The 24,480-nt window shown below is 43.8% G+C and overlaps 1 protein-coding gene across 1 annotated transcript in view; it reads right to left on the bottom strand.

Moving 5' to 3' along the window:
* RNF216 (ring finger protein 216) overlaps positions 1 to 24,480 on the bottom strand; it is a 75,136-nt gene that overhangs the window by 3,981 nt on the left and 46,675 nt on the right. The window contains exons 14-15 of the mRNA XM_034436573.3: positions 14,628 to 14,725; positions 6,285 to 6,507 (exon numbers count right to left, since the gene is read on the bottom strand). Of these exons, the coding sequence (XP_034292464.2) occupies positions 6,285 to 6,507; positions 14,628 to 14,725 (321 nt within the window). The remainder of the gene's footprint in view (positions 1 to 6,284; positions 6,508 to 14,627; positions 14,726 to 24,480) is intronic.

Here is a 24,480-nt window from a genome sequence, read left to right as displayed (position 1 = left end):
CCGCCCAAGCAGGAGACCCTACACGCATCTCTGACAAATGGCAGTCCAGTCTCTTCTTGAAAGCTTCCAATGATGAAGCTCCTACAACTTCTGAAGGCAACTTCTGTTCCATGGGTTGATGGTTCTCACTGTCGGAAAATTTCTCCTTATTTCCAGGCTGAATCTCTCCTTGATCAGTTTCCATCCATTGCTCCTCGTCTGGCCTTCGGGTGTTTTGGAAAATAGCTTGACCCTCCCTCCTCTCTGTGGCAGCCCCTCAAGTATTGGAAGACGGCTATCATGTCTCCCCTTCTCTTCATTAGACTAGCCAGGCCCAGTTCCTGCAACCGTTCATCGTATGTTTTAGCCTCCTGTCCCCTCATCATCTTGGTTGCTCTTCTCCGCACTCTTTCTAGAGTCTCCACATCTTTTTTATAGTGTGGTGACCAAAACTGGATGCAGGATTCTAGGTGTGGTCTTACTAAGGCTTTATAGAGTAATTCTCGGCTTGTCCACCCAACCAAAATTAGTACCTTGTCCAGAGAGGAATGGAAAGATCAACTTCCTGGCTCTCTTTTTTGCCAGCCATCAATTCCACATCAATCCTCTCTTTTGCCATTATCCCCCCCCGAAAGTCAATAAATCGAAATAACGACGATGATATATGTATTCTAAATGTAGAATCAATGCTACAAGAATAAGAAGAATGCTAAGGGTGAAGAAACTAATGTAAGATGCAGAACTAGTTGGAAACAAACGGCCATCCCATTAAAAAAAAATTAAAAAATGAACCCATGGACATCTTGTTTTCATTTCTTCTCTTTTTAATGTCTTCCTGCATTTTCCCTTTCTTGTAATGTGGAAAAATCTTCTGGGTTTGGAGGAACCCCTAGGAAACATGCGGTCACGGCTGAACATGCTTGCATATGCACGCACACATATACACAGAGAGACGCAGAGATGATATAGGACAGGGATGGCTAACCTTTTTGCCATCGCGTGCCAGGAAGGGGAGGGCAGGGAAGATTCGCCCAATCCCCCCTTCCCCCTTGCTCCTGGCCCGTTTTTCTTTGTCACCTGGCTCCAGATCCTCTCTATGCATCTGGGGAGGGCGAAAACAGCCTTCCCCCACCTACCCCCAGGCCCTCCGGAGGCAGAAAACAGCCTGTTTTCCCTACTTCTGGTGGGCCCAAAAGGCCTGAAAATCAGGTGCACATGCGCGCCAGAGCTGAGCTGGCATGCCCACTGATATGGCTACGCGTGCCACCTGTGGCACGCGTGCCATAGGTTCGCCATCACGGATATTAGAAACTTGCCAGTTTTCCCAATTTGGATTTCATAAAAAGACGTCTGGAAATGTTCTCGAAGCCCTTTCTCTCCCCCTTTTAATGTCTGATGGGAACCAAATAGCATTTTGGCAGGAGGATGGTGTGTGTGTGTGTGTGTGTGTGATTCAGCCCAACCGAAGCTTGTTCCTGGATTCACTAAGTCACTAATGTTATTTCTCACGGATCTTCCAAGCTTCTCACTAGACCATAAGGAACTTTTGTGGGTCTTTGAAAAGCACCGCTTTTCGTTTTACGTTTCGATCACAACGTAAGGAGTCCGCAACTCGCACAATCCGGGCCTGGGAATCAATTTGCAGCCATCAACCGAGGATCATGTTGTCTCCAGCGTTCCCCACATGGAAAATGGGGGGAACTGTGTAGAGTGGTAAAAGTTCGTCCTATTGAAACGTATCTCTAAACACACACTTGTGTAGGTGTCCACACACAGAAAATGCATGCAAGTGGTCTTCAACTTACAGCAGTCCGTTTAGTGACCGTTCGAAGTTGCAACGGCACCGGGGGAAAAAGTGACTTATGACCGTTTTTCACACTTAACGGCCGTCGCAGCCTCCCCACGCTCACGTGATCAAAATTCAGAGGCTTGGCAACTGGCATGTACTTATGACGGTTGCAGTGTTCCCAGGGTCACCGGATCCCCTTTGGCGACTTTTTGACAGATTTAACAGCCATGTAATATCTGCTGTGATTCGCTTGGCGACGATGGCAAGAAAGGTCGTAAAATGGGGGCAAAACTCATTTAGCAGCCGTCTCACTTAGCAGCGGAAATGTTTGGGCTCAAAATTGCAGTCGTTAAGCCGAGGACTATCTGTATGGGTGCTATCGGGGTGGCATAAGTACCTTTCTCTGCTCACCGAGACATACTGACGCCTGTCAGAATTCGGTCCTAATATGGGAAATCCTACATTTATGACCACAACCGAGGCCAAAATTTTCCGCAGCTGAGCGAGACGGCTGTTAAGTGAGTTTTGCGCCGTTTTACGACCTTTCTCTCTTGCCACAGGAGTTAAGGGAATGGCCGCCATTTTTTATTTCCGTCTGCTGCAATGGCTGGCGGTTACTTTCTTGGCGTGCGACAGCAATGATGCAACTCTTTTCAAGGTCGCACTTGAAAGGCTTCTGGGATGTTTGAGGAGAGGAGAATGTGCAGCACATGGGCACAAAAGGGGCTGAACGATGGGCTGGCGGTTACAAGCCACGATGTTAAAAAGGAAGATTTGTAGCTATCAGCTGTACAGCCAGCCATGCCAAGGGAACTCCTTCCAAAATTCCTCTCTCTCCAGGACGGGTTGCTGAGATAAAAAGTTTTTTCTTTCTTTCTTTCTTTCTTTCTTTCTTTCTTTCTTTCTTTCTTTCTTTCTTTCTTTCTTTCTTTCTTTCTTTCTTTCTTTCTTCTTTCTTTCTTTCTTTCTTTCCTTCCTTCCTTTCCTTCCTTCTTTCTTTCCTTCCTTTCCTTCCTTCCTTCTTTCTTTCTTTCTTTTCTTCCTTCCTCTCTCCCTCTCTCTCTCTCCCTTTCCAAAATTCCTCTCTCCAGAATGGGCTGCAAAGATAAAAAGTTCTTTCTTTTTCTTTCTTTCTTTCTTTCTTTCTTTCTTTCTTTCTTTCTTTCTTTCTTTCTTTCTTTCTTTCTTTCTTTCTTTCTTTCTTTCTTTCTTTCTTTCTTTCTTTTCTTTCCTCTTCCTTCCTTCCTTCTCTCCCTCCCTCTCCCCTTCCAAAATTCCTCTCTCCAGAACGGGCTGCTAAGATAAAAATTTCTTTCTTTCTTTCTTTCTTTCTTTCTTTCTTTCTTTCTTTCTTTCTTTCTTTCTTTCTTTCTTTCTTTCTTTCTTTCTTTCTTTCTTTCTTTCTTTCTTTCTTTCTTTCTTTCTTTCTTCCTCTCTCTCTCTCCCTTTCCAAAATTCCTCTCTCCAGAACGGGCTGCAAAGATAAAAAGTTCTTTCTTTCTTTCTTTCTTTCTTTCTTTCTTTCTTTCTTTCTTTCTTTCTTTCTTTCTTTCTTTCTTCCTCTCTCTCTCTCCCTTTCCAAAATTCCTCTCTCCAGAACGGGCTGCAAAGATAAAAAGTTCTTTCTTTCTTTCTTTCTTTCTTTCTTTCTTTCTTTCTTTCTTTCTTTCTTTCTTTCTTTCTTTCTTTCTTCCTTCCTTCCTTCCTTCCTTCCTTCTTTCCTTCCTCCTCTCCCTCCCTCCTTCCAAAATTCCTCTCTCCAGAACGGGCTGCTAAGATAAAAAGTTTTCTTCCTTCCTTCCTTCCTTCCTTCCTTCCTTCCTTCCTTCCTTCTCTCCCTCCCTTCCCCCTTCCAAAATTCCTCTCTCCAGAACAGGCTGCTAAAATAAATTTTTTTCTTTCTTTCTTTCTTTCTTTCTTTCTTTCTTTCTTTCTTTCTTTCTTTCTTTCTTTCCTTCCTTCCTTCCTTCCTTCCGTACTGCCGATTTGTAAAAACAAGACGCGTGAAGAGAAGTTCCAGAAGAATCTAAGGTAGCGGTGTCAAATTTAAGGCACACGGGGGGGGGGGGGTGCGTGTGGCCCTCCCACGTCCCATTTTGGCCAGCAGGGTACTGCAGGAGGCGTCTGTCCCGTCTCCTTCCCCTCACCCCAGCAGGCCCGCAGAGGAGAACTACAATGCTGACCTAGCCCTCAAAGAAATCCAGTTTGACACCCGTGATCTAAGGGCTGCTCACGGCCCCTGAGGCTTCAGGTTGCTAACTTTTGCTCAGGACTGTAAAATCTCCGGGTGCAGAAAACTATAAAGGGGGAAAAAAAATCCTGCGAAGACCAGATAGAGAGTAAAAAGTAAAGTCCCCAATCAAACTGCAAGACAATCTTGATGGCCAAAGCTTCCCCAACAGACGTATTCCTTTCCAAGTCAAAAAAAATAAAAAAAAATTCACTTGCAAGATATATTTACAGTCTTTTGTATCAAGCCAGAGTAGCCGGCTAATTATTTCAGGATGGAGGGATTTATATTTAAAAGCGGCGTTTCAAATGAGTCAATAGGAACTTCGTTCCTCCATCTGTAATTTGATATGCAGGCATATATAGATCTCTCCCACCCCACACTCCACATTTTTTTTCCTCTCTCTCTCTCTCTCTCTCTCTCCATGTGTGGGCACAGCTGTTCCCAATAAGCTCAAAATGCTTTCATGATGTATGGATGTTCAGAGGGAGGAGGAGAACAAGGACTTTAAAAAATAAAAAAAAAAGATCAGTCCCATATTAAACCAGGGAACGTCTCAAGAGCAACAGGGAAATGGTGACGGAGCCAAGCCAACTTTCTCCAAGAAAGTGGGAAAAGTGAAGGCAGAGAGAGACAGGGTTGAAATGGTGAAAGGACACCAGCAGGATAGAGAGCTCATAGAACATAGAATAACAGAGTTGGAAGGGAGCTTGGAGGTCTTCTAGTCCAACCCCCTGCTTAGGCAGGAAACCCTGCATCACTTCAGACAAATGGTTATCCAACATCATCTTAAAAACTTCCAGTGTTGGAGCATTCTCAACTTCTGGTGGCAAGTTGTTCCACTGATTAATTGTTCTAACTGTCAGGAAATTTCTCCTGAGTTCTAGTTTGCTTCTCTCCTTGATGAGTTTCCACCCATTGCTTCTTGTCTTGCCTTCGGGTGCTTTGGAGAATAGCTTGACTCCCTCTTCTTTGGGGCAGCCCCTGAGATATCGGAACACTGCTATGTCATCCCTAGTCCTTCTCTTTGTCAAGACTAAACATTCCCTTATATATAGAGAGACCTTAGACAGAGTGCAGAAAAGAGCAACGAAGATTTTAATCTTCGTCTGGAGGCTAAATCATTGGGATGAACAATTGAGGAAACTGGGAATATTTAGTCATATCTATCTATCTATCTATCTATCTATCTATCTATCTATCTATCTATCTATCTATCTATCATCTATCTATCTATCTATCTATCTATCTATCTATCTATCTATCTATCTATCTATCTATCTATCTATCTATCTATCTATCTATCTATCTATGTGTTTTCTGAGGTTTTCGCGGGTGTTTGTATATAGGTCTTTGGTTATTTGGGTTTTCTCCCGCATAAAATTGGAGGTTTCTTGGCAACGTTTCGACGAAGTCTCATTCGTCATCTTCTAGGAGCATTGCTCCTAGAAGCACGAAGCCAAAGACATCAGCCTGAAGATGACGAATGAGACTTCATCGAAACGTTGCCAAGAAACCTCCAATTTTACGCGGGAGAAAACCCGAATAACCAAAGACCTACAGAGAGGTCCTAAGAGAGCACTTGCACTTAGTACTTAGACTTATATACCACTTCACAGTGCTTTAGAGCCCTGTCTAAGCGGTTTACAGAGTCAGCCTATGGCCCCCAACAATCTGGGTCTTCATTTTACCCACCTTGGAAGGATGGAAGGCTGAGTCAGCCTTGAGCCAGTCAGGATTGAACTCCAGGCAATGGGCAGAGTTAGCCTGAAATACTGTATTCTAACCATGAAGGAAGGAAGGAAGGAAGGAAGGAAGGAAGGAAGGAAGGAAGGAAGGAAGGAAGGAAGGAAGGAAGGAAGGAAGGAAGGGCAATAGCACTTAGACTTATATACCACTTCACAGTTCTTTATAGCTCTCTCTAAGCAGTTTACAGAGTCAGCCTCTTGCCCCAACAATCTGGGTCCTCATTTTACCAACCTCGGAAGGATGGAAGGCTGAGTCAACCTTGAGCCTGGTGAGATTTGAACTGCCAAATTGCAGGCAGCCGGCAGTCTGACCACTGTGCCACCACGGCTCTTGGCATCCCTGGACTTCTCGGGAGTCTTCCTGGGGGGGGGGGTCTTCCTGGTTTTCCCAAGATAGAGGATGACACCCCCACTCCCACTCGTGAAGGGCACTAAGAAATGGCATTTTTAACCGCAGCTAGACAGTTGTGGGGCCAATCCCCCTTGAGATGGCGCAGAGGACCTTGGGAAGGCCTACAGGGGCGTCCCAGACACTTACCGTGGGGTCCGTCCAAAGGGAACACCTCGCACAGTCTTGACACGGGGCTCCCGGGGAACGAGGGTGCTGGCAGAAGTGGTCGTACCCGTTAATGGCAGCTCGGCAGAGGTAGCACATCTGGGCCCCGCAGCGACACGACATGCGGTTGCAGCCTTCCGATTTGATCAAGCCGGTGGCGCATTTGTGGCACTTCCTGATGCGGGCCGCCGTCATCTTCTCTTCTCTGGAAGGCAAGGAGGCAAGAGTCAGGCTTGGGGGGGGGGCAGGAAGAAGACGGTTTGACTCAGCGGTGAAATCTAAAATTTGTTACTACCGGTTCTGTGGGCGTGGCTTAGTGAGGGGAGGGGGTAATGTGACTGGGTGGGCGTGGCCAATTTTTAAAAACTTTTAAAACCATTATTTTACAACCTCTTCGGTGAAATGCTTTCAAAAGGCTCTGATGATCCCAGCTGAGTTGCCTGATCGTCAGAGGCTTTTTTTCTTTTAAATGCCTCTGACGATCCCAGCTGAGTTGCCTGATCGTCAGAGGCTTTTTTTCTTTTAAATGCCTCTGACGATCCCAGCTGAGTTGCCTGATCGTCAGAGGCTTTTTTTCTTTTAAATGCCTCTGACGATCCCAGGTGAGTTGCCTGATCGTCAGAGGCTTTTTTTCTTTTAAATGCCTCTGACGATCCCAGCTGAGTTGCCTGATCGTCAGAGGCTTTTTTTCTTTTAAATGCCTCTGACGATCCCAGCTGAGTTGCCTGATCGTCAGAGGCTTTTTTTCTTTTAAATGCCTCTGACGATCCCAGGTGAGTTGCCTGATCGTCAGAGGCTTTTTTTCTTTTAAATGCCTCTGACGATCCCAGGTGAGTTGCCTGATCGTCAGAGGCTTTTTTTCTTTTAAATGCCTCTGACGATCCCAGCTGAGTTGCCTGATCGTCAGAGGCTTTTTTTCTTTTAAATGCCTCTGATGATTCCAGCTGAGTTGCCTGATCGTCAGAGGCTTTTTTTCTTTTAAAGGCCTCTGACGATCCAAGCTGAGTTGTCTGATCATCAGAGGCTTTCTTTCTTTTAAAGGCCTCTGACGATCCAAGCTGAGTTGCCTGATCGGCAGAGGCTTTTTAAAAAAGCCTCTGCCAATCAGGCAACTCAGCTTGGATCGTCAGAGGCCTTTAAAAGAAAAAAAGCCTCTGTTGATTGTGCGGCTCAGCTGGGCAATGGGGGGGGGGGCAAGGGATTTTTGCTACCGGTTCTCCGAACCACCCGCCTCCATCGCTACCGGATCAGGCGATCTGGTCTGAACCGGAAGCATTTCACCCCTGGTTTGACTACAGGTGGGCAAAGGCTCATGTGCAGTTTGAAAAGGCTGCCAGAAACTGCATTGGTCCAGAGCAAGGGTCTGCAACCTTAAACACTCAAAGAGTCATTTGGACCCTCACCCTCTCCTGGAAAGACCCTCATTTCAAGAGGTCTTAGTGGGACCCAGGATGGGTGCTTTGGGGTTGCGACTGGATGACCGCAGTGCCTTGACGATTGCATTAAAGATTATTTTCATTGCCTTTTGCTTTGTTCTACGCTGTTTTTTTTTTTTTTTTAAAAAGAGGGGGGGTCTTTTATCTACACTTACTTACGTAAGACCTGCTGTTTGAGGTGAGTGGCCATATTGTTTCTTTAAATAAATAGCCAAATAAAGAAGCGAAGGAGACGGAAAAACCAATGAAGTCTAAACATTCATCGCCGAATCCACATTCTGCAGGTTTAAAAGCGGTCTCCTGGAGAACCGGCCAGACAGCAAAACCTTCGACTAGAAACAATGGAAAAGTCTGAGAAAGCAGCCGTAGAAGGATGGTGACTTCTGGCAGAGAGATAATGCAGAGCTGTGGGGGCGAAAAAGGGGGGCCGGGGAAACCGACCTCACCCCAACCGTTTCCAACCGAGTGGGGTTGCTTGTTGCTTAGTTACCGAGATGTTGCCAAAGAAGATGGAGCTACTATGGTCTGCAAACACTGGACTGTGTTTAGAATAGCAGTAGCACTTAAGACTTACAACCTTCTCTAAGCGGCTGACAGAGTCAGCATCTGGACCCCAACAACCTGGCTCTTCATTTTACCCACCTCGGAAGGATGGAAGACTGAGTCAAGCTTGAGCTGGTCAGGATCGAACTCCTGGCAGTGGGCGGAGTCAGCCTGCAATACTGCATTATAACAGCCATACCACTATGGCTTTCTTTCTTTCTTTCTTTCTTTCTTTCTTTCTTTCTTTCTTTCTTTCTTTCTTTCTTCTTTCTTTCTTTCTTCTTTATCTCTCTCTCTCTCTCTCTCTCTCTCTCTCTCTCTCTCTCTCTCTCTCTCTCTCCCTTCCTTCCTTCCTTCCTTCCTTCCATCCCTGAGCTGGTGGCCTGGTGGCTCAGCAGACTGATAGCATTGTGATTAACACCAGCTGTCTGCAATTACTGTAAGTTCGAATCTCGCCAAGGCTCAAGGTTGACTCAGCCTTCCATCCTTTCTAAGGTAGGTGAAATGAGGACCCAGTTTGTGCGGACAATAAGCTGACTTTGTATAAATATACAAAAGGATGAAGGCTATTGCTTAACGCATTGTAAGCCGCCCTGAGTCTCCAGAGAAGGGCAGCATATAAATCAAATTAAAAAAAAAAAAAAGCTGGTGAGGATCGAACTCCTGACAGTGGGCAGAGTTAGCCTGTAATACTGCATTGTAACAGCCATACCACTATGGCTTCCTTCCTTCCTTTCTCTTCTTCCTTCCTTCTTTCCTTCCTTCCTTCCTTCTCTGAGCTGGTGAGGATCGAACTCCTGGCAGCGGGCAGAGTTAACCTGCAATACTGCATTGTAACAGCCATACCACTATGGCTTCCTTCCTTCCTTTCTCTTCACCCTTCCTTCCTTCCTTCCTTCCTTCCTTCCTTCCTTCCTTCCTTCCTTCCTTCCTTCCTCCCTCCCTCCCGGTTCGGTGATCACGCGCTCTGATCTGATTGTCGGAGCTACCGCTTTGTCCGAACCAGTTGAATCCCACCTTTGGATTCGCGACTGTTGGTACCACATCTTGAAGCCACAGAAGAAAAACCCATCAGATGCTAGCACCTCTGTGGTGAGCTTCTGGTCCATTTCCAGCTTCTGATACAGGACAGGTGAGGTCTCACATCACGCTCATCCATGCTTGTGCAACGGATGTTCCAGGATTGTATCTGTCCCTAAATCCTTTTGCATCTCCCACTTTTGAGATAAGACTAGATCAGGAAACAGACACCCCCCCCCTAAGAAGAACTGAGGTTTAACTTTATTGTTAATGTGGCAAAATAACACCCTCTCGAAAGCTTCTCCTTCCCTCCTGCTTATGCCGAAGAGACACAAGGCGGTACAACCTTGAGTTTCTTTCTCACCCTTTCCTGTTTTCCCCAGCGAAGCTGATGTTTTTGCAACAACAACCTCTGCGCTGTCCCTAAGCCCACCTTCCCCCTCCTCTACACTACAGCTGTTCAAAGGTGTCAACACAATTTCCCATAGTTGGAGGCGGCAGACAAGACAAAAGCTAACATCTAAGCCTTAAAATAGATTTTAAAAAAAACACACACACAAAAAACTCCCCACCCACTAAAAATCAGGAAACGGTGAAACATCCTGTCTCCGTTCAGGTGCAAGAAATGGCCCCAAGTCCCTTTGTACGAGAACTTCAGTCCTCTTTCTCTACAGCTATCGAATTGCTCATCCCTGCACTAAACCAGTTTGTTTCCGATCACAGTTTATGAAAACAGCCACCTTGGTTGGGTTATACTCTCATTACAGTAGTGGCCAAAATTGTGGAAACCTTTTGGGGAAAAGTGTATTTTTGAGGTTTGATGGCTAATAACACCACTTTTTTTTCTTTTTTGGGGGGGAGTTTCAAGATAATCCTATTCCACTGCTGGAATGGCCTGAGAATAGCCCAGACCTTCACCCAATTGAAAATCTATGGAGCCGACTAAAGAAACTGGTTAGTCAGAAGCGACCCAGCCATAAAACCCAGTTAATAGAAGCCATCATTCAATCTTGGTTTCACATTAGAACAGCTGCAGAACTCAAAGACTTGGTTCACTCCATGGGAAGACGTCGTAAGGCCGTCATTCATGCTGAAGGTTACCCAACTAAGGATTAACTGACGTGGTGATAATTTTTGCATATCTCGTTTTTTCTACGTGTTTCGCTTTTCTTCTTTATACTGTCACTGCTATTCTAATAGCAAATCCTTCGTGAAAGTTATTGCATGACATTCTTGATTAAATTATCTTTCCGTCGATATATGATTTTATGGTACTACTCCCCACAAACAAGGTGGTGTTATTAGCTAGTTTTAGAAAATACACTTTTCCCCAAAAGGTTTCCACAATTTTGGCCACTACTGTACATGCTCCAGAGGTGCAATCCTCTCTTTGCAAAGCAATGGTTAGCAGTCCTGGCTTGCGGAGCAAAATGGGAAAAAGAGAACAAAGCTAGCCCCCGCCCCCACCCAACTTAGGAAACACACAAGCAGGGGCTCTTCTCAATGATCAGGAAATATCATCAGGAAATGATCTTTAACAAGATAACGTGCAAATTTCTAGCCTCAGATGCAAACTCTTGCTTCCATCGGTAATCAACGCAGATGTGTCCCTAACCTTGTAGAGTGCAGAAAGAAGGAAAAATAGTGTCATGATATTTAACGGAATGGAAAAACAAATGAAAGGTTTGCATACGGCCCTACAGAGACTGCAGGGCCTCTGCGAAATAGGAAGAAAATGGAGTTTACCCACAATGCACTCAGAACCACAATCCTAGAGTAACTTTGAGGTCTCCAAGCTCAACTCTAGCAAAACTTCCAGTTCTTCTCTGCAGTAGCCCAACTGCCCTTCACCGGATCCCATTTAGAATAGAATAAAGGTAAAGGTTCCCCTCGTACATATGTGCTAGTCGTTCCCGACTCTAGGGGGCGCTGCTTATCTCCATTTCAAAGCCGAAGAGCCAGCGCTGTCCGAAGACGTCTCCGTGGTCATGTGGCCGGCATGACTCAATGCCAAAGGCGCACGGGACGCTGTTCCCTTCCCACCAAAGGTGGTCCCTATTTTTCTCCTTGCATTTTTTACCTGCTTTCGAACTGCTAGGTTGGCAGAAGCTGGGACAAGTCACAGGAGTTCACCCCATTACGTGGCACTAGGGATTCGAACCGCTGAACTGCCGACCTTTCGATCGACAAGCTCAGCATCTTAGCCACTGAGCCACCACATCCCTTAGAATAGAATAGAATTCTTTATTGGCCATGCATGATTGATACACAATTTGTTTCCGGATGCATAAGCTCTCGCTGCGCATGCAAACAGCAAAGTGGTAAGTCATAGATCATAAACCATAAGATACAAACAACAAGCGATAAATCATAAGATACCAATAGGAGAAGATAGTAGGAAAGATGAGAAGAGGAAAATATGAGGATAATAGCAATACAACTTACTACGTGGCTGTATTTATATGCAGAAGTATGTACTATGTACTACTATGGCTGTATTTATATGTGGTAGAATGTACTAGGTATGTAGTACATTCTACTATTTATATGTAGTACATGCTACGTGTAAATACAGCCATGTAGTAGGCTGCACTGCTATTATCCTTCTCATCTTTTTCATGTACATAGTAATATGTTCTATATATGTAGCAGTATGTACTATGTAAATGTAGCACTATGTACATAGTATATACTACTACATTTATTTTAGACTTCACTAACTATAGATACCTGGTTTGAGATACAGGTAACTCCTAGATCTTTCTTGAGACCTCTGTTATTCTACTATTATGTCATGGCACAGGAAAGGTTTTTCCTCACTAACTTATCTTGTTAGCATTCTGCGATGAAGAGGTCTACGTAATTCAAAACGTTTCAATCTTCAATCTACGGACACCGACTAAAATAGCAATGTTGTACAGTATCTTCTATGGCAGCTATGGCGAAGTTAGACAGCATACTAAAAAGCAGAGACATTACTCTGCCAACAAAAGTGCATCTAGTCAAGGCTATGGTTTTCCCAGTTGCAATGGATGGCTGTGAAAATTGGACGATAAGAAAAGGCTGAGCGCCAAAGAATGGAGGCCTTTGAACTCTGGTGTTGGAGAAGACTCCTGCGAGTCCCGTGGACTGCAAGGCGATCAAACTGGTCGGTCCTAGAGAAGATCAACCCTGACTGCTCTTTAGAAGGCCAGATCCTGAAGAGGAAACTCAAATCCTTTGGCCACCTAAGGAGAAGGAAGGACTCCCTGGAGAAGAGCCTAATGCTGGGAACGATGGAGGGTAAAAGAAGAAGGGGACGGCAGAGAACGAGGTGGCTGGATGGAGGCACTGAAGCAATCGGCGTGAGCTCAAATGGACTCCAGAGGATGGTAGAGGACAGGAAGGCCTGGAGGAACGTGGTCCATGGGGTCACGATGGGTCAGACACGACTTCACAACTAACAGCAACACCACAGTATCTTCCAGCTTTGAACTGGAAACTGTCCTACAAACAGTTTCTAGGGATTGGGGGCATTGTGATCTGCAAATTAATCTGCAGGTCGGCCCTTTGTGCTACAATCTCCTCGTTTCGAATTCCTTTTTTGGTCACTGCCTTCGCAATTCGGGCAAGCAAGAATAACTCCGCGTGAAGCCAACCCATCGTTCTCTTCCCATCTCGTCGTCTTTCCCAACAGGAAATCCTTAGCAGCCGAACAGGAAGCTGGCTCTGAAAATCCCGCTGGGCTTCCGCTTCCTTTGGCTCAAACAGGAAGTCTCATTGTCCCGGGTTTCAGCTGGGCCCAGCGGTTCGCCAAAAGACATCACCGCGGTGGAAAAGGATACCCAGCCGAGTTCTTCCCCTTCCCCTCTTCTTCAGACAAATAAAGCTAAAAACCTGGTATATTATTAGATCTCTCCCCCCCAACCCACCCCTCGATAAATATATCCTGCGGAAGAATGGCAGCACGATGAAAGGTTTTTTTGTAAAAAAAAAAAGTATCTTTATAATAATCTAGAGTTGTTTGGCAAAACAATGACGGGAGGGGCATAAAAACAACAGGAATCTCATTAAACACCATTTTTCCTCCTCTTTGCTAGGGTCCTTTCTGACCACAACAATCAGACACAGAGGCAGAATTCTTAGCCTCCTTCCTTCTGATACTCTCAGGAGCATCGAGGCCCTCCCTCTTTTTCCTTCCTTCCTTCCTTCCCTCCCTTCTATCCTTTCCCTACTTCCTTTTCTCTCCTTTTCCTTCCTTCTCTCCTTTCCCTACTACTTCCTTTTCTCTCCTTTTTCTTCCTTCCCTTCCTTCCTTCTATCCTTTCCCTTCTTCCTTTTCTCTCCTTTTCCTTCCTTTTCTCTCCTTTCCCTACTACTTCCTTTTCTCTCTTTTCCCTCCTTTCCCTTCCTGCCTTCTATCCTTTCCCTACTTCCTTTTCTCTCCTTTTCCTTCCTTTTCTCTCCTTTCCCTCCTTTCCCTTCCTTCCTTCTATACTTTCCCTTCTTCCTTTTCTCTCCTTTTCCTTCCTTTTCTCTCCTTTCCCTACTACTTCCTTTTCTCTCTTTTCCCTCCTTTCCCTTCCTGCCTTCTATCCTTTCCCTACTTCCTTTTCTCTCCTTTTCCTTCCTTTCCCTCCTTTCCCTTCCTTCCTTCTATCCTTTCCCTACTTCCTTTTCTCTCCTTTTCTCTCCTTTCCTTGCCTTTCCCCCCTTCCTTTCCTCCCTCCCATCCTTTCCCTACTACTTTTTCTCTCCTTTCCCTGATTTTTCCTTCCTTCCTTCCCCTCCATCTCTCCCTCCCTCCCATCCTTTCCCTGCTACTTCCTTTTCTCTCCTTTCCCTGCCTTTTTTCCCCTTCCTTCCTTCCTTCCTTCCCTCCTTCCTTCCTTCCTTCTCCTTTCCCTCCATCTCTCCCTCCCTCCCTTCCCTCCCTCCCTCCTCTATCCTTTCCCTTCTATTTCCTGTCCTCTCCCCTTTTCTCCCTCCAAGCAACTTTGAATAAAGAAGCAATTTACCCGAGGGGGAAAAAAAAAAAACCACCAGTCCTTACTCAAATTTCAACAGGTTGTGGAGAAGGTAGGATTAGAGCCAAGTCAGTCCAGGGGGACCAAAAAAAGAAAAAAGAAAGAAAAATCTGGTAGCCACACAAGCTTGTACCTTTTCATAAAACATGTTCCAGAAAAGGTGCTACAGTCCCAGATTTCTAATTTTGTAATTGTTAGCAAACAAAACATTAGAATTTAAGAGCAACCTTTGCAGAACTGGCCCTAGTTGAAATCTGGGTGGGTGGGTGGGAGTGGGGCTTCTGTTTTCTTCTCCCCACTGCAACACTAAAGATACTTACATGGATGTTCTGTATTTAATGTCGTCCTTTTCAGCCAGCTGTTCACAAGTGAGATTCATGTGTTCCTTCCAGAGGCCTTGGCATTTTCTGCAGGTTTCCTGGAAAAGAAGGCAGGGACGTTAAACAAGCAAGGGGGACCCACCAAAATCCAGGTTACCACTCAGGGATGCTGTAATGAATCCTGCACTGAGCAAAAGTTCTGGAGTTACAGTCAGTCCTCGACATATGACCATTCATTTAGTGACTGCTTTAAGTTCTTCTCCGTGGCAAACCTCTCTCCGAAATCTCAAGAGTGTCTTTCATAAAAAATCCTAAGAGTTTATCCATTCCTCTCTGGACAAGGTACTAATACCACTCTACAAAGCTCTAGTAAGACCACACCTAGAGTACTGCATCCAGTTTAGGTCACCACCAAACTTGATGAACGTATCTTTTATTTTATGTACTCCGAGAGCGTATGCACCAAGACCAATTCCTTGTGTGTCCAATCACACTTGGCCAATAAAGAATTCTATTCTATTCTATTCTATTCTATTCTATTCTATTCTATTCTATTCTATTCTATTCTATTCTCACTATAAAGAAGATGTGGAGACTCTAGAAAGAGTGCAGAGAAGAGCAACCAGGATGATTAAGGGACTGGAGGCTAAAACATGCGATGAACGGTTGCAGGAACTGGGCATGGCTAGTCTAGTGAAGAGAAGGAGCAGGGGAGACAAGATAGCAGTCTTCCAATATTGGAGGGGCTGCCACAGAGAGGAGGGGGTCAAGCTATTTTCCAAAGCACCCGAAAGCCAGACAAGGAACAATGGATGGAAACTGAACAAGGAGAGATTTAACTTGGAAATAAGGAGGAATTTCCTGACGGTGAGAACAATCAACCCATGGAACAGAAGTTGCCTTTGGAAGTTGTGGGAGCTTCAACACTGGAAGCTTTCAAGAAGAGACTGGACTGCCCTCTGTCAGAAATGGTGTAGGGTCTCCTGCTTGGGTGGGGAGTTGGACTAGATCAGGGGTCAGCAACCTGCGGCTCTGGAGCCACATGTGGCTCTTTCACCCCTCTGCTGCGGCTCCGTCACTCAAAATATGCGTCACAACCACCAATGTGCGACACCCGCCGGCACGCAATTTATTGAGCTTTTCAACCCCCGGTAGGCCAACCATGGATAAATCCAAGAAAAGAAAAGTTTCAGAAGAAAACAGAACGTTTAATATGCTAGTTTTGTGGCCACTCAAGAAATAGTCAGGCATGGGAAGGGTTTTTGTGGCTCCCGGTGTTTCCTTTTCTGTGGGAAATGGGTCCAAATGGCTCTTTCAGTCTTTAAGGTTGCAGATCTCTGGACTAGATGCCCTACAAGGCCCCTTCCAACTCTTTTAATCTGTTAAATCTCAGTATTGTGGTTTTTAAACAAAATACGGCCTTTCCCCCCACACTCTCCAGCTTTGCTTTCGGCCAGCGCCAACTGCCCTACATCGTATGGCTTTGCTCACCAGAGATCTCAAGCAATCGATGCATTTCGACCTATGGATTCTGGAAGAGGGATCTCTGGTGTTCCTCTCTCTGAAGATAACCATCTCCAGAACTTCAGGAGAACCTCTCTTCCTTTTATTTATTTATTTTTATCTTATTTTGATTTATATGCCGCCCTTCTCCGGAGACTCAGGGCGGCTTACAGTGCGTTAAGCAATAGCCTTCATACTTTTTGTATATATTTTATACAAAGTCAGCTTATTGCCCCCACAAACTGGGTCCTCAATTTACCTACCTTAGAAAGGATGGAAGGCTGAGTCAACCTTGAGCCTGGCGAGATTTGAACTTACTTTAATTGCAGACAGCTGGTGTTAAATTACAGTGCTTCTGTCTGCAGAGCTATCCAGGCTCTGTTGTTAGTTGCAAAGTCGTGTCCGACCCATCGCGACCCCGTAGACAACGTTCCTCCAGGCCTTCCTGTCCTCTACCATCCATTTAAGCTCTCTTCCTTACTCTTAGGAAAAGGGCCCTCCAAAGGATGAACTCATTCAGCAGCTAATATTGCCATCTTGTGGCTCAGAGGAAACCTCAGGCAGGATGCTGGACTCCATCCCGCCCAAGAACCAGGCTAAGCCTGCATGTAGGGTGATACAAAGGATGAAACAGGTTGTCAACAGCTGCAGAGTGGAGGAAGAAGACTGCCAAGCCAACTTTTAACTGCTCTGGGAAAATGTAAATGTTGACATGAGTCACGAAGCTGTGGAGGCTGGATGGTTTCCATCAGCAAGCGATCCAGAAGGATTAGCTACACTGCTCCTTGCAAAGCATCAAAGGTATTTGGGTCAAAAAACTATGAAGCTCTGCGCAATGGAGAGAGCGGAGGATGGGCACTGAGCCCGAAGCCTCTGTCTGTCTATCTGTCATCTCTCTGAATATATTAATCATCTATGTCTGTCTGTCTGTCTATCATCTCTCATATCTATCTATCATCTCTCTAATTGCTCTAATCTGTCACTCATCTATCACTCTGATTATCTATCTATCTATCTATCTATCTATCTATCTATCTATCTATCATCTCTCATATCTATCATCTCTCTAATTGCTCGAATCTGTCACTCATCTATCACTCTGATTATCTATCTATCTATCATCTCTCATATCTATCATCTCTATATCTCTAATTGCTCTAATCTGCCACTCATCTCTCTGATCTATCTATCAATCATCTATCTATCTATCTATCTATCTATCTATCTATCTATCTATCTATCTATCTATCTATCTATCTATCATCTCTCATATCTATCATCTCTCTAATTGCTCGAATCTGTCACTCATCTATCACTCTGATTATCTATCTATCTATCATCTCTCATATCTATCATCTCTCTAATTGCTCTAATCTGTCACTCATCTATCGCTCTGATCTATCTATCTATCTATCTATCTATCTATCTATCATCTATCTATCTATCTCTCATATCTATCTATCATCTATCTAATTGCTCTAATCTGTCACTCATCTCTCTGATCTATCAATCATCTATCTATCTATCTATCTATCTATCTATCTATCTATCTATCTATCATCTCTCATATCTATCATCTCTCTAATTGCTCGAATCTGTCACTCATCTATCACTCTGATTATCTATCTATCTATCATCTCTCATATCTATCATCTCTATATCTCTAATTGCTCTAATCTGCCACTCATCTCTCTGATCTATCTATCAATCATCTATCTATCTATCTATCTATCTATCTATCTATCTATCTATCTATCTATCATCTCTCATATCTATCATCTCTCTAATTGCTCGAATCTGTCACTCATCTATCACTCTGATTATCTATCTATCTATCATCTCTCATATCTATCATCTCTCTAATTGCTCTAATCTGTCACTCATCTATCGCTCTGATCTATCTATCTATCTATCTATCTATCTATCTATCTATCTATCTATCATCTATCTATCTATCTCTCATATCTATCTATCATCTATCTAATTGCTCTAATCTGTCACTCATCTCTCTGATCTATCTATCAATCATCTATCTATCTATCTATCTATCTATCTATCTATCTATCTATCATCTCTCATATCTATCATCTCTCTAATTGCTCTAATCTGTCACTCATCTATCGCTCTGATCTATCTATCTATCTATCTATCTATCTATCTATCTATCATCTATCTATCTATCTCTCATATCTATCTATCATCTATCTAATTGCTCTAATCTGTCACTCATCTCTTTGATCTATCTATCTATCTATCTATCTATCTATCTATCTATCTATCTATCATCATCTCTCATATCTATCTATCTACCTACCTACCTACCTACCCATCCATCCATCCATCCATCCATCCATCCATCCATCCATCCATCCCTCTATCTATTTTTCTAATGAAACGAAGGACTGGGGTGACACAATAAGGACTGGGGCTGCCCCAAATAAGAAGGAGTCAAACTATTATCCATAGTACCTTAAGGCAGGACAAGCAGCAACGGATGGAAACTAATCAAGGAGAGAAGCAACCTAGAAGTAAGGAGAAATTTCCTGGCAGTGAGAACAATTAACCAATGGAACAACTTGCCACCAGAAGTTGTGGCTGCTCCAACACTGGAAGTTTTTAAGAAGATGTTGGATAACCATCTGTCTGAAGTGGTGTAGGGTTTCCTGCCTAAGCAGGGGGTTGGACTAGAAGACCTCCAAGGTCCCTCCCAACTCTGTTATTCTGTATTCTATACTATCCATTTCTCTTCTCTCAAAAAAACCCCAACAAATTCGTCGGTGCCCGGTCATTTCCCATCAAGCAAATCGCTTAATGGGTTTAAATGTCCCGAAGGAAAAACTAAATGACCAGGATCCGTGCAGGTCTTTAAACTATTATTTTGTTTTATTTTTGTTTTGTCTTGGATGGGACGAAGCGATCCCCGCAAAACAAACACACAGGAAGGTTTCAACACCCAGGGAAAATTTCCATGTTTATTTGCACGAGTCTCTGTTGTTATGACTCTGCTGCAGAAGTTGTAGGTTGTGCAATGAAGTTATTTACGGCCATGGAGAGGGGTTGTGCAAGGGAAGAAGAAAAAGCGGTGTTTTGAAGCGTGCGGCGGGAAGGCCTGTAGCAAAACAATCCTCTGAGCATCTGAGCCGGGCATTCTCCAACACAGTGACCTCCGGATGGGTTGGCACCGGCCATTGGAAGATGCTTTCTCTACACCCCCACAATAGGGCATCGGGTTGGAGGAAAAAAAGATTCAGATCGACCAGAAGCCCAGGTGAAGGCAGACAGAAAAACAAAGAGGAATATGGAACAAAAAAAAAAAAAAAAGAGGAAGTGGCAAAGGATAATGCCAAGTCTTGCATCACAATTCCAGATTGTGAGAATTTAGAAGCATTGCATTCTTGGGGCATGGAGGAGGTAGAAATACCGTATTTCCCCGAAAATAAGACCCTGTCTTATATATATATATATATATTTTGAACCCTGAAATAAGTGCTTGGCCTTATTGCCATGGACTCAAAAGCCCAATTGGGCTTATTATCAGGGGATGTCTTATTTTGGGGGAAACAGGGTAGATGGATAGATAGAGGGATAGATAGTTATAGATGATGGATGGATGGATAGATAGAGGGGTGGGTAGATGGATGAACGGGTAGATAGATAGACAGACAGATGATGGCTGGCTGGCTGGATAGATAGACAAATACATAAGTGACAGATTAGAGCAATTAGAGATAGAGAGATGATAGATATGAGAGATGATAGATAGATCAGAGAGATAGATAGATGATAGATAGATCAGAGAGATAGATAGATAGATAGATAGATAGATAGATAGATAGATAGATAGATAGATAGATAGATAGATAGATAGAAGATAGATAGGTGACAGATTAGAGCACTTAGAGATAGAGAGATGATAGATATAGATCAGAGAGATAGATAGATGATAGATAGATGATAGATAAGTGACAGATTAGAGCAATTAGAAATAGAGAGATAGAGAGATGAGAGATGATATAGATCAGAGAGATAGATAGATGATAGATAGATAGATGATAGATAGATAGATAAGTGACAGATTAGAGCAATTAGAGAGATGATAGATATGAGAGATGATAGATAGATGATAGATAGATCAGAGAGATAGATGATAGATAGATAGATAGATAGATAGATAGATAGATAGATAGATAGATAGATAGATAGGTGACAGATTAGAGCACTTAAGAGATAGAGAGATGATAGATATAGATCAGAGAGATAGATAGATGATAGATAAGTGACAGATTAGAGCAATTAGAGAGATGATAGATATGAGAGATGATAGATAGATGATAGATAGATCAGAGAGATAGATAGATGATAGATAGATAGATAGATAGATAGATAGATAGATAGATAGATGACAGATTAGAGCACTTAGAGATAGAGAGATGATAGATATAGATCAGAGAGATAGATAGATGATAGATAGATAGATGATAGATAAGTGACAGATTAGAGCAATTAGAGATAGAGAGATAGAGAGATGAGAGATGATAGATAGATCAGAGAGATAGATAGATGATAGATATAGATGATAGATAGATGATAGATAAGTGACAGATTAGAGCAATTAGAGAGATGATAGATATGAGAGATGATAGATAGATGATAGATAGATCAGAGAGATAGATAGATGATAGATAGATAGATAGATAGATGATAGATAAGTGACAGATTAGAGCAATTAGAGAGATGATAGATATGAGAGATGATAGATAGATTAGATAGATGAGTGACAGATTAGAGCAATTAGAGACAGAGAGATGATAGATAGATATGAGAGATGATAGATAGATAGATAGACAGGAGGTGTTATTATTTTGGGGCGCCTGGAGCAAGACGGGGCTCCTCTTGCCGTCTTACCTGATTTCCAGCTCTGTCTCCCTAACCCTAACCAGAGGAATTGGCAGGGACCAGCTGTGCATGCATTTAAATATTTTTGGGGAGGGCTTATTTTTTTGGGGGGGGGGGCTTATTTTAGCGCATGGACTCAAAAGCCCGATTATTATCCAGGGAGGTCTTATTTTCAGGGAAACAGGGCAGATTAAGGTTAATTTCAAAAGCGCAGATCTCCGCAGATTGGCTTGGTCATCTTTTTCCCCAAGAACAAAAGATACCCTTCCACTACAGGTGGTCCTTGATTTACGACGGCAATTGAGCCCCAAATGTACGTTGCTAAGCGAAGCATTTGAGTTTTACCCCATTTTAGGACCTTCCTGAGCCACCGTGGCTAAACGAATCACTGCGGTTGTTAAGTCAGTCACACGGTCGTTAAATGAACCTGGCTTTCCCACTGACTTTTGCTTGCCAGAAGGTTGCAAAAAGGGATTTGCGTGACCCCAGGATACGGCAACCGTCGTAAATATGAGCTAGTGGCCAAGTGACTGAATTTTGATCAAGTGATGCTGCGGTGGCCTAGAGGCGGAGCTCTCGCCTCACCATCAGGAGGCTGTGAGTTCAATCCTAGGTAGAGGCGGATATTTCTCTGTCTGGGCAGGATGAGAATGTAGCTCCTGAACAAAACTCCGCACTGGCGACAGGGAAGGGTATCCGGCCAGTAAACACTCTGCTGGCTCCATTCAGTTGCCCACGCCGCAAGGGATTATGGGAGTCGTTAAAAGAAGATGATGATGATTGTGGGGATACTGCAAAAGTCGTAAGTGTAAAAAGTCACTTTTTCAGTGCCATTGAACGGTCACTAAAATGGATGGCCGTAAGTCGAGGACTATGTGTACACAGAAGAGAGTTGGCCAATGAAGAGGCTTGAGAAAGCAAGAGAAAAACCAGCAGGGATCTCCATCAGTGTGTGTCTCCAGCCCCCACCAAGGGTTGATGGAGATCTGGCGATGGGAACCTGTCAACGATTAATGGTCCAAGTCATAATATTTACGACGGAATTATAAACTAGGACACAGAGACAGAGAGAAAGAGAGAGGACAGATGCAATCTGCTAGTTCTCAAGCTCCATCCTCAGCTGAGCATATCGATAATCCAATTATTGACACGAGGAGTTATTCCCGAGAAAGCAAGGATAAGAAACAGCTCTGCTAGATAAAATAGATTCAATAATTATACGCCTGCAGACTCAAATTTGGGGGTCCAAGGGTCATTATCCCCCCCTTTTTTTTTCTTGCGTTCCTTCAGGACATTTTGAGAGGTAGAGAAAGGGCTTGAACACACTTTTGAAAAGAATTTGAGGGGGGGGGGTGTCTCCTGCAGCGGTGGGTATTCTTATCACCAGTTCGTCGCATGCACGCACACTCTTCACACGCCTTCTGCACATGTGCCCAGCCTTCCACACATGTGCCTGGCCTTGAAAACGTGCCTAAATAGGACGGCATAGAGCCGGGGCAGATGGGCAGGCCCACCCATGATCTCCGCTACCGGTTCGTATGAACCAGTACGAACCGGCTGAATCCCCTCTCTGGTCTCCTGCCTCCGTTTCCTTCCCTCCCTAATTCTACTTCCGCCTTGGACAATCGATGCCGTCAACCCTGAAGCTGACTCGGCCGAAGCCATCTTGGAGCTTCGGTGCTCCCACACTGGAGCTGAGGGATAGGGAGACGGGATTAGATATAGCTGGTCAAAACAAAACACTGATGTCACCAGACCAGCGGATGCGGCCTTTCTTGGGCCATGTGTCTGATTGTTTGAGGTTGAGGGGGAAAAACGTTTACTTTTAATCAGGTGAAAACCCGTGGGACTTTTCAGAGCGGGTTTTTCACCAGGTAAGTGCCAATACGGTATTTTCTAATAAAGCTTCTTCTTTGAGGAATCTAATTGCCTTGGAGTGTCGCTCGAAATGGATTTATTACTTGACAGATGCATTCCTTCGTTCGGGTTTTTCCCGAGCTGAGGTCCTCCAGATACAAATAGTCCTTGACCTACAACGGTTCGTTCAGTGACCATTCAAAGTTACAGTGGCGCTAAAATATGTGATTTATGTCCGTTTTTCACAGATATGATCTTTGCAGAAACCACACGACCAAAAATTCAGAGGCTGGGCAATTGGTTCACATTTATGACCGTTGTTGTGTCCTAAGGTCAGGTTTTGTGACCTTCTCACAAGGGGAAGCCAGATTCACTTAACAACCGGGTGACTCATTGATCAGCTGCGATGCTACGCTTCACGACGGTGGGCAGGAAAGTTGTAAAACGAGGCAAAACTCACTTAACAAATGTCTCACTTCGCAATGGATATTTTGGGCTCCGTTGTGGCCATATGTTGAGGACCATCTGTCCTTTAGGACTGCAGCTCCCATAATTCTCGGCCAGCATGGAGCGATTGTGTGTGTGGAGGGAGTACAAGAATTACTGGCAGTGTTTTCACACACGCGCACCTCGCACCAAACCATAAACTTTTAACAGAGTGTGTTGAAATCAACCACAATACGCTCTGTGAAAACCAAAAAGAAAAAGAAAATGAGAGTTGAGTTAGTCCCCAGTTCTAAATCTGGACACGGCCTACTTCAAAACCCTCTTAGGAAACTTCTCTCCAGCCTACGACATTCAAAGACAGAAAGAGAAATTTTTAGACGTAGTTATCAAGAAATGGAACATTTCCACGGGGTTGAAATAGTGCTGGCTCCCACCAAACTCGCACCCTTTCCAGACTGTACCATATTTCCCCCTCCCTCTTTCCAAAGAAGAGAATATATTTAATTTTGTTTCTGTTGGAAATTTGCTTCCTGGATTGTGTGCTTGGGATGGTGGTTGAAATCTTGACTTTGTTTTTGTTGGTTAGATAGGTTTGTTGTTATAGAAATGGCTACGGTAGATACTATTGTGTAAAAGTAAAAAATTGAGATTGTAATGTTATCTTCTACTGGGCTGAAGAGAGTTGGAAGCCAATGCCTTTTTTTTCCTTTTTCCCTTCCTACCCCATTTTCTCTTTTTTCCCCTTTTCCTTCCTCTAGTTTTCCATTACTTCTTATTTTCCTTTGTAGCTTATATTTTGATAAAAATTAATAAACATTTAATAATCTATCTCTATCTATCCATCCATCCATCTCTTATCCATCTCTTATCTCTCTTTATATATTCTTTCTTTCTTTTTCTTACTTCTTCCTTCCTTCCTTCCTACCTACCATGTTTCCCCGAAAATAAGACTCTGTCTTATATTTTTCTGAACCCTGAAATAAGCACTTGGCCTTATTGCCATGGGCTCAAAAGCCTGATTGGGCTTATTATCAGGGGATGTCTTATTTTGGGGGAAACAAGGTATTATCTACCTACCTACCTACCTACCTACCTACCTACCTACCTACCTACCATCTATCTATCTATCTATCTATCTATCTATCTATCT

The sequence above is a fragment of the Pantherophis guttatus genome, chromosome 14, assembly GCF_059756535.1.
Source record: "Pantherophis guttatus breed Tessera chromosome 14, ASM5975653v1, whole genome shotgun sequence".
Classification (NCBI taxonomy): domain Eukaryota; kingdom Metazoa; phylum Chordata; class Lepidosauria; order Squamata; family Colubridae; genus Pantherophis; species Pantherophis guttatus.
This window is presented reverse-complemented; position numbering and strand designations above follow the sequence as displayed.